This window comes from Rana temporaria, chromosome 4 (assembly GCF_905171775.1).
Source record: "Rana temporaria chromosome 4, aRanTem1.1, whole genome shotgun sequence".
NCBI lineage: Eukaryota > Metazoa > Chordata > Amphibia > Anura > Ranidae > Rana > Rana temporaria.
In genome coordinates, this window is record NC_053492.1 from 342,223,472 (window position 1) to 342,239,721 (window position 16,250).

At 47.1% G+C, this 16,250-nt stretch overlaps 1 protein-coding gene across 3 annotated transcripts in view; it reads left to right on the forward strand.

Moving 5' to 3' along the window:
* Positions 1–16,250, forward strand: part of LOC120937510 (interferon-induced, double-stranded RNA-activated protein kinase-like) — a 349,006-nt gene that overhangs the window by 46,969 nt on the left and 285,787 nt on the right. The window contains exon 3 of one of the 3 annotated variants that reach the window (XM_040350789.1): positions 818–965. In XM_040350789.1, the coding sequence (XP_040206723.1) occupies positions 818–965 (148 nt within the window). Of the gene's footprint in view, positions 1–817; positions 966–16,250 lie in introns of those variants that run through there. The other 2 variants (XM_040350790.1, XM_040350791.1) reach the window with 2 other exon arrangements.

Here is a 16,250-nt window from a genome sequence, read left to right on the forward strand (position 1 = left end):
CCAGGAGGAGTGGAAGAGGACTCCAGTTGCTACCTGTGAATCTCTGGTGAACTACATGCCCAAGAGGGTTAAGGCAGTGCTGGAAAATAATGGTGGCCACACAAAATATTCCTTTGGGCCCAATTTGGACATTTTCATATCAGAGAGAGAGAGAGAAAGATAGAGAGAGATTTTTAGGCAAAACCCCTAGAGAATGGTGGGTGTTGCATATTTATGTCACACAATATGTACACAGTAGTTTTTCAAATGCAAAATTGTTGGAAAAAAATACATAATTTTAATGCACAAAAACCCAATTTTTGTCACGATTGTTTTAAAGATGTTGCGTTTTAGTAAATTAATACCAAACATGTCGCACTTTAAATTTTCGTATGCCTGTGGAATGGCAGCAAACTATGGTAACTAAATATCTCCATAGGCGTCGATTTAAAAGACTTTACAGGTTACCAGTTAAGTTAAGCAGAAGGCCTGCAGCTAGAATTATCACGCTCGGACGTTCGTGCCGATACCTCGTGTGTGGAGAGTTTGCCGTTTACATACCTGTGTTCGCATTTGCATGCGAGTGCAGGAGATGGGGGTGCTTTAAAATGTATTTACATTTTTATTTTTTATATACAATGTGATTAGCATGGACTGTGTACTGGAAGTGAAGTCACCATCTGATCTGATCTGAAACATAAGAGCAGAAAATATGCAGTGACTAAGCTCCTGCTACTTGCCTCTTTCTTTTGTATGGTGTTATGATTTGTTTCAGTATCCTGCATTGGTTGAATTTATGTTGATTTCTTTAATGTGTTTCTTATTTTTTGTATTTTAGATTTACTTATTCTGTTTTTGTCAACAATGAAAAGGTTGGAGAAGGAGAAGATAAAAAGAAAAGAACAGCTGCTAACATTGCAGCCAAAATGGCTTTGATGTCCTTACAAAAGCGAGAACATAAACCAAACCAGGTGCAGCATGAGACGGTAATTTCTGAAAATTTTCTGTCAGATATCAGTTGCATTTCATCTCTTCGGGCTCCCAAAAAATGGAATAATATACAGTCATGTGAAAAAAGTGAGCACACCGCTCTAAAGTTGTTTACTTTTCTTTATCGTACATCATGGGACACAGAGCAGCAATAGTAATTACTATGTGGGTTATACGCCACCTGTAGGTGAATGAACATTAGTACAGGAAGTCCCCCCCCCCCCTCTGTATAACCCCTCCCATACAGGGAGTACCTCTGTTTTTTCGCCAGTGTCTAAGGTGTTGGTCACAGTTATTGATGTGCTGAGAGACCTCCGCTTAAAAGATCCCTGACAGGATCAAGGGGCTATGCTATCGGATCCATTCAAAGTGCCATGAAGGGCCAAAGTGAATGGTACCCGAGCCTAGAGGAAGAAGATCGAAGTCCTGCCTGTAATGCTCCTCTTTTGAGGGCTGGACCCTGGGTTCCAGCTCCTTGGTCACATATATGCTATACCAAAGGTTTTCTCTGGCAAGGTGCTGTACAGGTCCAAGGGAGAGGACCCTATATACAAAGGGGTCCCAGTCCTTGAAGGTCTGTCATGACAAAGCTTCCCGTGATGAGTGAAGATTGGACTCCTGTTATCTACAGAGTCCTGCAGCGAGGAATGGCAAGTCTGCATTTGTTTGCAGTTTCTCTTTTAAAAGAGAGATCTGAGTGTCTGTTCTCCTGGTGGCCACTGGGAGCAGTGTGCTGTTCATAGTTGGGTTGAAAAAAGACACAAGTCCACCTAGTTTAACCATAATAAAAAAAAGAATAACCATTTTGTACAATCCCATATACCCAATTCTATACCCACAGTTGATCCAGAGGAAGGCAAAACACCCCAGCAGAGCATGATCCAATTTGGTATTCCCGCGCTAATATGGAATCTAATATAGAATGTTCATAGGGTGCGACAGTATGTGCAGAGCCTAGATGGTCAGCCAAGAACCACTCAAATGCTTCAAAACTGGGCATAAATGGGAAGATTCAGAAGAAACCGGGAGCCTCTATAGCAGGGATATGCAATTAGTGGACCTCCAGCTGTTGCAGAACTACAATTCCCATGAGGCATAGCAAGACTCTGACAGCCACAAGCATGACACCCAGAGGCAGAGGCATGATGGGACTTGTAGTTGTAGTTTTGTAACAGCTGGAGGTCCGCTAATTGCATATCCCTCATATTACTCACATTTAGTATATACAACATGCACAATGTATCCAGCGAGCTCGTGGCCAAGATGTCCCTTCCGGTGTCCGTATGTGTCGTCCCTGTCACGTGACTTCATCTGGGATAAGTTATGGGCCGCGGAATTGTCCTTAAATAGCTAGTATATAGTAATTGCCGGTCGGCCATTTTCCTGAATCCTTCCTGTCGAAAGCATAGGAGTGCCCATTTTCCAAGGGAGGCTACGATCGTTGCAGTTTCGTTACGGTTAATTGAAGACATTACAGCGTTGTACCACGACACTGTAATGTTGTGGCAATTATCATTTAAAGAGAAGTGTTGGAAAATTTATGGTAAATAGAATAATAAACAAAATTATTAAAACGGTGCCAGTACAGCATGGAGTTCAACTCGCATAGCAGATATAATATTGGCACAGAGTAAACACATGTACAGTATAAATAGCAAAACGTTTTGCGTGAGCACATTAAAAAGATATTAAAGGGGAATATAATTAAAATTATATAGGGAGATGATATTAAATAGAAGCAGACTAAATGTGATCCTTAATTAAAAATAAAGGGGATGAACATAAACCTAACACTATCAGGATGTCATGAGAGCACATCATGGGACTCCAGAAATTATGTCAGAGATCAAGTAAACATATGATAAATACCGTATTTATCGGGGTATTGCGCGCTCCGGCGTATAGCGCACACCCCTAAAGTGGACCCGACATTCCTGTAAAAAAAGATTTTGGTACTTACAGTTTTGGTGTCTTGCGCGGCGTCCATCGGCGGCCTCGTCGGGTCCAGCGTCCGTGTGCGGCTTCGGGTGTCCTCTTCGTCGGGTCCGGCGTCCTTCTGCAGCGTCCTCCTCGCTCGATCCTCGCTTTCCCGCGCCGAGTTTGAATATTGCGCCGGCATATACCGAGCGCAGTACACTCGTGTATAGTCTGGCAGGCTCAGCTACTCTCGCGCTCACGTCCTGTACGTCCAGGACGTGAGCACGAGAGGAGCCGAGCCTGCCCGACTATACACGAGTGTACTGCGCTCGGTATATGCCAGCGCAGTATTCAAACTCGGCGCGGGAAAGCTGGTATCGACGTATATCGCGCACCCACGATTTTGCCCTGATTTTCAGGGCAAAAAAGTGCGCGGTATACGCCGATAAATACGGTATGTCAAATGTATGCCAAAATGTTTGGAAACACTAGGTTTGTCAAATCATAGGATCATGTACAAAATATCATAAAAGGATTTGACAAACATACGGTTTCCAAACATTTAGCCACAACCAAGACCCCACACATCTCAGATTCTGTGGCATTGAACCATACAAAAAACACTGGAGAGGCGGGTATAAAGTCGGAACCCTCGGCCAGTTAGTCAAATAGCTTTTCAATGTGCTCACGCAAATCGTTTTGTCATTTATACTGTTTTAAACTACCGATACATGTGTTTACTCTGTGCCAATATATATCTGCTATGCGAGTTGAACTCTATGCTGTACTGGCATCGTTTTAATAATTTTGTTTATTATATTTATTTACCATAATTTTTTCAACACTGTAGTTGAAGTAAAAAATGATACCGCTCTAAAAACTGCTGATCCCTTGGCTTTGCTTTCATCCCACTAAACCAAAAAGGTGCTGGCTATGCACAGGTGGCCGACATGTTTCACATGATGTGATGCTTACTCGTAGCATCACATGATGTGAAACATGTCGGACACCCTTTTCCTGTTGTTCACTTTATTTTGACTGCATCGCTTTGGTTGTTTTTTTGGATTTTATTTGTACAATACATTTGTTTGTAAAATATATTTGTAAAAGACCTTGTTTTAAGGAGTGCGGTAGTCCAGGATTTTCTTCTATCCAATTTTTTCACACCTCTCTTTAAATCATAATTTCCACACCATTAGGTGTTGTGTTACGACGCTGTAATGTCTTCAATTAGAAAAAATCCCTTGGAAAATGGCCACTCCTATGCTTTCGACAGGAAGGCTTTAGGAAAATGGCCGTCCGGCAATTACACTAGCTATTTAAGGACACTTCCGCTGCCCATAACTTATCCCTGATGAAGTCACGTGACAGTGACGACACGCGTAGGACATACAGACACCGGAAGTGACGTCTTGGCCATGAGCTCGCTGCTCGTTGGATACATTGTGTATGTTGTATATACTAAATGTGAGTACTTGACTGTTTGTTGTATGTGAAATAAAACACCTGTTTTTAAAAACATACTACACTATAGAGGCTCCCTGTTTCTTCTGAATCTTTCTATTTATGCCCGGTTTTGATGCATTTGAATGTTTCTTGGCTACTGACCTAGTTCCGGGAGAAAGGCAGAGTAAGTACCATCTAGGCTCTGCACATACTGGAACCCCCCAGGAGGAATGGATAGGAGACCCCCCTCTTTCCCTTCAGTGATGATCTTACCCCCCTCTGCCCTGAATGCTGCTTGCCTTACCATGCCTCTTATCAGTTTGGTTGCCCTTCTCTGCACTTTCTACAGTTCCCCAATATCCTTTTTGAGAACTGGTGCCCAAAACGGAACAGCATACTCCAGATGAGGTCTTGGTAATGAATTGAACAGGGGCAAAATGATATTGTGCTCTCTGGAGTTCATACCTCTCTCAATACAAGAAAGGACTTTGCTTATTGAGCTTATGATCTATCAAAACCCCCAGATCCTTCTCGACTACGGATTCCCCCAGTTGTACTCCAGCGCATGTATGATGCATGCATATTCTTGTCCCCCAAGTGCATAATTTTACATTAAACCTCATCTGCCACATAGTCGCCCAATTAGTGCATTGAGGTCGGTTTGTAAATTGGAGACATCCCGTAAGGACGTTATTCCACTGCATAGCTTGGTGTCCTCTGCAAAGACAAATGTTACTTTTGATCCCAGACCCAATATTATTTATAAAGGTATTAAAAAGTAAGGGTCCCAGCACTGAACCTTGGGGTACACCACTGATGACTTTAGACCATTCAGAGTAGGAATCATTAACCACTACTCTCTGAATTCTGTCTTTTTTTTTTTGCCAGTTTTCTATCCATCTGTTCAATCATGTTATGTGCTCTTACTCATGCGGGCTGCTGTTTCTACCCCAGCCATTAGAGGGTGCAAGTTCGCTCAAGTCTAGCCAATTTTTTTTTATATAGGCAGGAAGAGGAAGGGCGGCCATTGCCATGTGGTGACAGGTTCAGATAGGCCATGGAGACAGAACGGCGGCTCATGAGTATGTGAGTACTTGCTTGGGGAACTGGGTGCAGACAAGTCATAATTGCATGCTGCATATTTTCTGCCTATCCGAGGGGCCTGTACATCTGTAAGTAGATACACCCCTGGATGATTAGCAGTTCACTTTAAAAGTGTTACTAACTGCTTGTAGGCAGGAAATATATGTGCTTGCAAATTTATTGCTTAATTGCATATTTTAAAGTACATGTTTGAATCAATCATGAGCATGGGTGCATTTTAGGGAGTTGTATCAACAATATAGTGCATATGTGCTTGGTATCCTGCAGGTCCAAGTATGGGACCAACCGCAGTTGAGCAGGTGCTTGCTTACAAACTAGCTAAAACACACAGTTGCTTAAACGCACTGCTGAAGATGTTTTTACCAGTTCACATGTTTGCATAAAAATTCATGATCATGGGTGTACAAAATGCATGTTTGGACATGTTTGTGTAAAAACAGAACATGTTTATTGTTGATCGCTTAAAGATGCATGTTTGTATAGATATGCGACTGTGTAAAAACCATGTATAACAATTCCTAAACGCACAAGAATGTATGATCGCCTAAAGATGCATGGCTGCATAATGAGGCATGTTGATACAGGTTTACTTAAATATACATGATTCCTCATGATCGCATAGGGATACATGTCTGCATAGATGCGTGTTGCGTAATGTTGCATAACACGTTTCATAAATGCATACTTGCTTTGCAAAGATGCTTGTTCCATGGCACAAGTGCTACATGAATGAGTGTGTACAGTGCACACTTTTCATATTTTGCCCAAAAGCATATTTGTATGAACTCATGATTCCATGAACGCACGCTTCCATCGAGGCATATTGCTTTGACACATGCTGCATACATTAAAGCTGTATACATATGAACTTTTTTTTCTGGAACTATTTACCTATGTGTTTATTTGCATAGGACTACAGAAGTGCCTGAGGGGCCCCGGGCCCACCTGCCTCTCGAGGCGCCCCATGACGAGGTGGATGGCACCCACCCCCACCCCCAGGGCACGCAGTCCTCTCACCCCCCTCCAGGGACACGGCTGGTTCTGAGTCCCAAGGCCTCCATATGAAGGGGCACCCCCCCCCCACTCGATCGAGGTGGGGGGGAAGACTTCTGGGGCTTGGCAAGATGAGATCCTAGACGGATGGGTCTTCTCTGTAGTAGCCCTAGGCTAGAAATTAGAGTTTCAGAAATTTCCTCCGGTTCTCTTTCTAAACGTCCCCAAAGACCCAATAAAAAGGTCGTCTTCTTTTTTTTTTTTTTTCCTGGCAATGGACCGATTTGATGTTGCAGGGTGTAATCATAGAGACCACTCAGAAGAGCAGGGTATGTGGTTTTATTCAAATCTCTTCACGGTACCCAAACCGATTGGAGATGTCAGACCCATTCTAGATCTCAAAGATCTGAATCGGTTCCTAAACCTCCGCATGGAGTTAGTCCGGTCAGTCGTTTCCTCCTTGCGGGGAGGAGAATTTCTAGCGTCAATAGATGCATATCTGCATGTGCCAATTTATTCCCACTCACCAGAAGTTTCTACGTCTTTCGGTAACACACCGCCACTTTCAGTTCGTGGCCTTACCCTTTGGGTTGGCCACCGCCCCCCCCCGAGTGTTTGCAAAGGTTCGGGCCCCGCCGTTGGCGAAACTAAGCAGTAATGACATACCTGTTGCTGATAGATAAGTCAATGGCTCGGTTAAATCAGGGTGTGTCCAGCACAGTCAAGTATCTGGAACACCTGGGTTGGATTCTCAACCTAAAAAAAAGTAATTTTTGTGTTCGGTTAGGGGGCTGGAGTTTTTAGGTCTGGTTATAGATAGCCCAAAGAAGGGTGTTTTTGCCTCAGACAAAAGTCGACGCTATAAGAGAGCTGGTCAGGGCAAGGAAAGGTCCTTCCATTCGCCTTTGCATGAGGTTGCTAGGGAAGATGATGGCTTCATTCGAAGCTGTTCCCTATGCCTAGTTTCGTTCAAGACTATTACAGTATTCTGTCTGCTTGGAATAAAGGGTCCCAAGCCTTGGATTACCCAATGTGTCTAGCCCCAAGGGGTGCCAAGAGTTTCAATTGGTTGATGACCAAAAATTTGCAGAAGGGTAATCCTTCATGCCAGTTTCCTGGAAGGCCCACTGTCCAAGAGAAGTGGTCAGAGTCTGAGAAGACCTCGCCCATCTACATCCTAGAAGTTCAGGTGGCACGTCTAGCTCTAATAGCCTGGACGTTCAGGTTGCGAGGTGTCCCATCAGGATACAATCCGACAATACCACGGCAGTGGTCTATATCAATCACCAAGGGGGCACCAGAAGCCGTGCAGCCCAGAAGGAGGTGAATCATATATTCTGGCCTAGGCACGGTACCTGCTCCTCTGCCCATCTGCAGTCTTTATTCCAGGGGTGGAGAATTGGCAGACTGATTTCTTGAGTCGTCAACAAATATTCCCGGGAGTAAGGGCTCTACATCCTGACATTTTTTCTTCTGGCCATATGCCAAAGATGGGGTACCCCGGACGTAGTTCTATTACTGTCCAGGTTCAACAGAAAGTTTGGACAACTTTCTGTTAAGGACTAGGAAACCATTCGCATACGAGACAGATGCGTTAGCGACCCCGTGAGATCAGTTTTCACTGATTTTATACGTTTCCTCCCGTTCAGCGGCTTCTTTACAGAATCAAGCAGGAACGAAAACCGGTGGTTCTAGTAGCCCCAGCATGGCCCAGAAGATCCTGGTATGCAGAGATTGTAAGGATGACGGTGTTCGTGGACTCTTCCGTATCGGCCTACCCTGCTATTGCAAGGGCCGGTGTTCCATCCTGTCTTATAATCGCTAAATTTAATTAGGATTGGCTATTGAAGCCCACGTTCTAAAGAATCAGGGGCTTTTCAGGTTCAGTGGTATCTACCCTGATTAATGCAAATAAGCCGGCTTCCAGGACCATTTATTATAGGGCCTGGAAGGCCTATATTTCTTGGTGTCAAACCAAACAATGGCATCCTCGGAAGTTTGTCATGGGTAGAATTCTTGACTTCCTATAGTTGGAGGTAGAAATAAAGCTGGCCTTGAGTATAATCAGGGGTTAGATTTCAGCCTTGTCAGTGTTTTTTTCAAAGGCCGTCGCTTCGCATTCTTTGGTCCGGGCCTTTATACAAGGGGTAACACATGTGGCTCTGCCGGTTAGGACACCCTTGTGCCCATGGGATTTGAATCTGGTTCTGTCAGTTTTACAAAGACAGCCTTTTGAGCCGATGCGCTAAACTTCCTTGGTTCTTTTCACAAGGAAGTTAGTGTGCTTAATTGCGGAAATTTCCGCTATAAGGGTTTTAGAATTGGCAGCTTTTTTTCTTGTAAAGAGCCATACCTAGTTAGGTTGGGTGAGGACGCAACACCACCTTTTCTGCCTAAGGTAGAAGAGAAATTGTGAGGGCATTAAAAACCTATCTGAAGGCGACAGCTCAGATACGGAAAACTGTTGCTTTCTTTGTGCTGCCAGATGGCCACAGAAAAGGGCAGGCAGCGTCAAAATTGACTATTTCAAAGTAGATTCGTCAGGTAGTTGTTGAGGCTTATGGTCTGAAAGGGAAAGTTCTACCTTTTTTCAAGTTAAAGCACACTCTACCAGGGCAGTCAATGCTTCTTGGGCAGTGCATCACCAGCCTTCTATGACTCAGATTTGCAAGGCCGCAACTTGTTGTCGAGACATACATTCACAAAATTCTATCAGGTGGATGACAAGAGGATGCCGCCTTTGGGCGCAGTCGGCAGCAGTATAGGTCCTCACGCTAGATGGTGGCCCGCCTTTATTGTGTCGCCCTCCCCTCAGATAGCATTGCTTTGGGACATCCCACATAGTAATTACTATGGTTGCTCTGTGTCCCATGATGTACGATAAAGAAAATGGGCTTACCTGTAAAATCCTTTTCTTGGAGAACATCACGGGACACAGAGGTCCCTCCCCTCTTATTGGGATGTGTGTGTGTGTGTGTGTGTGTGTGTGTGTGTGTGTGTGTATATATATATATATATATATATATATATATATATATATATATATATATTAGGGGTGTTGAATATAATCGTTGCATCGATGCATCGAGATTCGGGGGCCCCCGATTCTGCATCGATGCATGTGACCCCAATAATCGATGTCGGTGACGTCATCCCGACTTGCCCCGCCCCTCCCGGGAGAGCGCTCCGAGCGTGTGTTTTAAAATGCTCGTTTTGCAATACATGCTGCTATAATCCATTCAGGGGACACTGCTGCGTGTGCTTTTTAAAATATACTGTGTTTCATTCCTATATTTCTGTCTGTATATTCCCCTTATGTGACTGCACGCTCTGGCCCGCCTCTCACCTCCCACGTGTCTCCTGAAGTCAGCCCCGCCAGCCTCTCTTCTCATCTGATGGCTACAGTACAGACGGTGGGCAGGGCTGAGAACTCCCACTGATGTCGGGAAAGAGGAGAACAAGAGGCAAGAGGCGGGCTGTACAGGACAGAGTCACGTGCGGAATATAGAGCATACACAGACAGAAATGCAGGTATGAGAAGCTTTATATATTTTAAAAAGCACATGCAGCAGTGGACATTTAATGGTTTAGAACGGCATGTATTTCAAAACGGGTACTCTTAGTTACAGCTGTATTCTTTTTCCTACATGTGCTCTGTGTTGACATTACCCTGATCTCCTAAATTTGCACATTCCATTGTGTTAACTCCTAGTGTGCTGGAATGTGTGAACTTGGGAATCCAGGGTAATTTCAACACAGACACAGTACAGGGAACTTCACAGGGCTGTTTGCTGTGGATTATAATCTCTCCTGACCTCCCAGCACCACATGTGTATATGTCTGTACCCTGTAGTGCACCGGATTAGTGCACTACTTATAGCGGAGTTCCACCGTTTTTTAGTTTAGTAAAAGTCACCAGCTACAAAAAGTGTAGCTGGTGACTTCAATTAAACTGACACTTACCTGTCCCTCAGTCCAGCGATGCGGCCGCACAGAGTCCCATACCTTTCCCCGCTCCTCTCCTCAACCCCGCCATATCTACTGTGGGCACCCGGCCATGATAGCTTACGGCTTCATGGCCAGGCGCGCACTGTTATCTGCCATTGGCCAGACAATCTTCTGGGACCTGTGTCCCAGAAGATTGCTGGCAAGGAGGAGCCACCTAGGGCGACAGGAGGAGTCACCTAGGCAGCTGTGACAAAAAGTCCCATTAAAAATGGCAGGGGGCGAGGAGTGCTTAAAGCAGAAGTTCCACTTTTGGGTGGAACTCCACTTTAAGGGAATGAGTTTATTTTTATTTAAAAGCAGAGTTCAGTAAAAAAATAAGTTATTAAAAGTCAGCAGCTTCAAAAAAGTGTATCTTCTGACTTTTAATAAAAAGACACTCAGCTGTCCCACAATCCAGCGACGTGGCCACCCGAACCCTCCATTCTGTCCATGGCGCTGGCAATACTACTGTGGGCATCCGGCTGTGACAGCTTGCAGCTTCACAGCCAGGTGCACATGTCTCACTGCGCTGTCCTGCATAGCTGGACAATCTTCTGGGACCTGTGATGTGTCTCAGAAGATTACGGGGATGAAGGGCCACCTAGGCGGCCCAAGCGGAAGTGAGAGCTCGTTGGTAATCTTGATGCATCGTGATGCATCGCGGAATCGAATCGAATCGTTGACCAGATAATCGTAATCGAATCGAATCGTGAGACCGGTGAAGATGCGCACCCCTAATATATATATATATATATATATGTATATGTATGTATGTGTGTGTGTGTATATATATATATATATATATATATATATATATATATATATATATATATATATATATATATATATATATATATATATATATATATATATATATATATATATAATATTCTCTTTGCTCCAGAACTGAGGTACTCCCTGGGAGGGGGTTATATAGGGGGGACTTCCTGTATTTTGTGTGTACCAGTGTCCATTCACCTAAAGGTGATGTATAACCCACATAGTAATTACTATGGCTGCTCTGTGTCCCGTGATGTACTCCAAGAAAAGGATTTTACAGGTAAGCTGTTATAAGATTTTTTATTTCTCTTCCGTTCATGGACGGACACAGCAGCCTTTGACCTTAGGGAATTATATCCTTTTCCTTCCATGAGAGACAAGGCAGAAAACGGCACTTTAAGTGTTAAAACACTTTCCTCAGTACAGCTCCTCCCAGGGGGCGTGGTCCCCCGGATATAACCCACTCTCTGACTCAGCAGCTCCAGTTTTTTTCTGCCTAGCGTCAGGAGAGACATGGCCTTCTGGAGTCCATGTACTCTGGAATTTTTTTGTGATTATTATTATTATCATTTTTTTCGCTTTTATTTTGTTTTTTGTTCCTGCATTTTTGACTCTGAAGTCTACTATCAACTGCCGACTGGGTGACAGGCTGGATCTCGATCCTTGTAGTCCCCCATGTTTGGCCATCGAGCGTGTGCCGGCCCTCAGCTCGGCTCTGGGTCGTCCACGACATGCCCCGTTGCTCCAAGGGTGGCCGGGGAACTACATGTTCCAGGGCACACATATGACAGGTCTCTATGGCTTTGTCAGTGTGTCTGGCCGACAGCCATGCCGTTTAGCGGACGTTGGTTCTGTCCGGAATGCCTCCAGTCGGTGGTCGCAGGACGGGTAAGTAGTGGCCCCTTGCCCTGGCAAGGTGGTATGGCTGGTGCTTCCCTGGGGAGGTCGAATGAGGGTTCACCCTGCTTTCCTCTTTCCCTTCCTCTCCCTCCTTCCCCATGCTGGGTGGCGGCTGTAAGGGGGGGGGGCGGGCCTCCTGGGGTTCTATCACTACCGGGGACCGTGTACTGTGAGGTGCTGTTGTTTTTTATTTTAGGGGAGTTGCTGTATGTGCTGAGCCGTGTTTTTGCTGTGTCACTGTTTTTTTAAAACGTGTATGGCCGCCATTTTGCCGCGGACGTGGTTTACATAGCTTGGCGGCCATTTTCTCGCTGCCCGCATGCTGTTTTTTACTTCTTGGAAAAGTCTTGGCCTCTAGTGCCTGGAATAGTGCAGCAAAAGCCTGCGAATCACTTCCTGAGGGACAGCGCAGCCAGCGCTTCAGCTCACACTGTAACCGGGTTGGGTGGTGAGTTCCCTGGGGGTCCCCTGCCTTCTGTTTTGCAGCCGGAAGGTGACCGTTGGGTTTCTGTCTTACAGTGCTAGGGGGGGGCATAAGCGGTGGGTCAACATGGAGCCTGAACCAGAGGCTTCTACCCCAACAATGACTGAGTTAACCCTTAGTGCCCCTGCCGCCTCTGTAGAGGCTATGACGGCAGTCCTTGATGCGTTTCTCGCCAGGATTGAAGCGACAAGTGGACAGAAGGGGGGCAAAAAGCGCCCCCTCCCTGAGCCTGCTTCTGGGGATGTCTCTGACACAGAATCAGGCTCTGCTATTGCGTCTGTCTCTGGTTCTGTCATGTCAGATGATGCAGGCTTAGCCCACGCGGACAGTGAGGATGACTCTGCTTCAGGGTCAGTGCATGATAAGGAATTTGTTGGAGCTCTTATCTCTGCGGTGCGGGATACTCAAACTTGAGGATTTGGCGTAGGCATCGGATGTGCCGGTCCCTTTTGGGTTCCGCAAGCCATCCCGCACTGCAAAATTGTTTCCTTGTGTTCCATATCTGGACAAATTGTTGTCCAAGGAATGGGATACACCGCAGAAAGTTTTTGCTGTTCTAAAACACTTTGCGACCCGTTATCCCTTTGAGGAGGATTTTTTTAAAAAGTGGTTCTCTCCTCCGTCAGTGGACCCTCCTGTGTCCAGATTGAGCAAAGCCACCACGTTGCCTGTGGAAGGGGCTCCCGCCTTTAAGGACCCCGCAGACAGGAGAGTGGAGGCTGTGGCCCGCTCCATGTTCACAGTAGTGGGTTCGGCAGTAAGGCCGGTTTTGGCCAGGACTCTGGTGTCGCAGACACTTACCGAACGGGAAAAGTTCTTGCTACAGGAGCTGGAGGCGCAGAATGCTTCTGAGACCTGTGTGGACCTGGCTGAACAGTTGGTTCAGGGCCTGAAGTTTGTGAGTCGGCCCTGGATAGGCTCCCTTTGCTCTCCAGGGCCTCCGCGATGGTACTACGTCGCCTTGTGTGGCTGAAGTGTTGGTCTGCGGACCAGTCCTCAAAGAAGGCCTTGGTGGATTTACCTTTTTTAAGGGTGAACGGCTTTTTGGGGCGTCCCTGGATGACATCATAAAGGATGCCACAGGTGGTAAGAGCACACTGCTCCCACAGTCTGCGAAGGTCAAGGAGCCTCACCGTAAGCAAGGGGCCCTCCTTTACTACACCCAATCGTTTTTTTTCCGCCCGCCCAGTGCGGCAGGAAAAAGTTTTCAAGGTGCCAAGACCCCCACTGCAGGGCAGAAGCACACCTGGTACCGTAAGCCTAACAAGCCTGCGGACAAACCTGCTTCCGCATGAAGGTCTGCCCCCGCCCGTGTATCGGGTGGGGGGCCGGCTTCGCAAATTCGCGGCTCGGTGGAGGTCTCTTCTTTCCGACCGCTGGGTCTGTGAAGTAGTTTCCTCGGGGTACAAGATAGTTTTTCTCTTGTCCACCAAACAGATTTTTTCCTTCCAACCTCCAGCTTCCTCCGGATCGCCGGAAGGATCTGTCAGGGGCTGTCCAGGATCTTCTGGTCAGGGGAGTGATTGTGCCAGTTCCCTCGATGGAACGGTTTCAGGGGTTTTACTCCAATCTGTTTGTAGTCCCCAAGAAGGAAGGGGTCCGTGCAATCCTGAACCTCAAGGCCCTCAATTGTTTTGTCAAAGTGCAAAAATTCAGGATGGAGTCGATTCGCTCGGTAGAGGCAGCGCTCCATCAGGGGGACTTTATGGCGTCCTTGGATATCATGGACGCATACCTACATGTTCCCATATGCACAAAGCACCAGAGATTTCTGCGCTTTGCGATCGGGGAGGACCACTTTCAATTTGTGGCCCTCCCCTTCGGCCTGGCCTTGGCACCACGGGTTTTCACCAAGGTGCTCGCCCCGATTCTAGCCCTGCTGAGGCAGCGTGGGATCGCTATCGTAGGATATCTGGACGACCTTCTCCTGAGAGCTTCCTCAAGCTCAGAGTTAGAAGAGGATGTGTCCATCACGTGTCGGACTCTCAGAGTTCGGCTGGCTTCTGAATATCCAGAAGTCAGTGTTGGTACCGTCTCAGCGACTGGAATACCTGGGGCTAGTCCTGGATTCCGCAGAGGCGAGAGATTTTCTCCCAACAGAGACAACTGGTCATGTCCTCCCTGGTGTGGTGGCTGACGTCTCCGGTGCTTCGGATCGGGAAGTCGTTTCAGCCGTGCCATTAGACAGTGGTCATGATGGATGCCAGCCTCTCCGGTTGGGGGGGCGTTTGGGGCACCCAGTCAGCCCAGGGACGCTGGACTCAGGAGGAGTCCCGCCTTCCAATCAATGTACTGGAGCTCCGAGCAATCAAGTTGTGCCTTGCCAGGTGGTCCATGGATCTGCAGGACCGACCGGTCAGGATCCAGTCCGACAACGCCATGGCCGTGGCGTGCTTCAATCATCAGGGAGGCACACGGAGCTCAGCTGCAGCGATGGAAGTTGCACACATCCTTCGGTGGGCCGAAAGGTCCGTTCCGGCTCAATCGGCCGTGTACATTCCGGGAGTACAGAATTGGCAAGCCGACTACCTAAGTCGCCAAACACTAGACCAAGGAGAGTGGTCACTTCACCCGGAGGTATTTTAGAGTCTGTGCCGAAAGTGGGGCACTCCAGACGTGGACCTCCTGGAGTCCCATCTCAATCGGAAGGTGCCACGGTTCGTGGCCAGGTCAAAGGACCCGTGGGCAGACGCAATGGTGGCACCTTGGGGTCACTATCGCCTAATCTACGCCTTCCCTCCTCTGAATCTTCTTCCTCGCCTGCTGTGCAGAGTGGAAGCCGAAGAGATTTAAACAATCCTGATCGCCCCAGATTGGCCGCGCCGCTCCTGGTACGCGGACCTGGTGCGTTTGGCGTCTACCCCTAAGAGAAGATCTTCTGTCGCAGGGTCCGATCTTTCACCCTGCTTTACAGTCACTGGCTTTAACGGCGTGGCTGTTGAGAGCCAGGTACTGAAGGACCGGGACCTGTCAAGTTCGGTGGTCTCTACCATGCTGCGTGCACGGAAGTCTACTTCACAAAGGATTTACCATTGTACGTGGAAGGCCTACATCTCTGTGTGAAGAGATGAAATGGCACCCCTGTACATATGTGGTGTCCCGTATTCTGCTGTTCTTACAGCGTGGAGTGGATCAGGCTCTCGCCTTGAGTACAGTTAAGAGTCAGATTTTGGCTCTAGCTGTTTACTTTCAGCGACCCTTGGCAGCGCACTCCTTGGTGCGTATGTTTGTGCAGGGGGTCTGGCATGTGGCCCTTCCTGTGCGTCCTCCACTGCCCCCATGGGACCTGAATTTAGTCCTCTCGGTGCTTCAAGAAGCTCCCTTTGAGGACATTCGAAAGATCTTTTTGTTGACTCTGCCACAGAAGGTGGTTTTTCTGGTGGCAATTACCTCAGTCAGACGGGTGTCTGAACTGGCGGCCTTGTCCTGCAAGGCTCCCTACTTGGTCATCCATGAGGATAAGGTGGTGCTGCGGCCGTAGCCGTCCTTTCTCCCAAAGGTCGTTTCGGCTTTTCACATGGAGGACATTGTGTTACCATACTTATGTCCTCGGCCAAAAAACCTGAAGGAGGCCACGTTGCATTCCCTGGATGTGGTTCGGGCCCTACGTGTGTACTTATCTGCTACGGCTCCGCTTCGGAAGTCGGACTCACTGTTCGTGTCGGTGAAT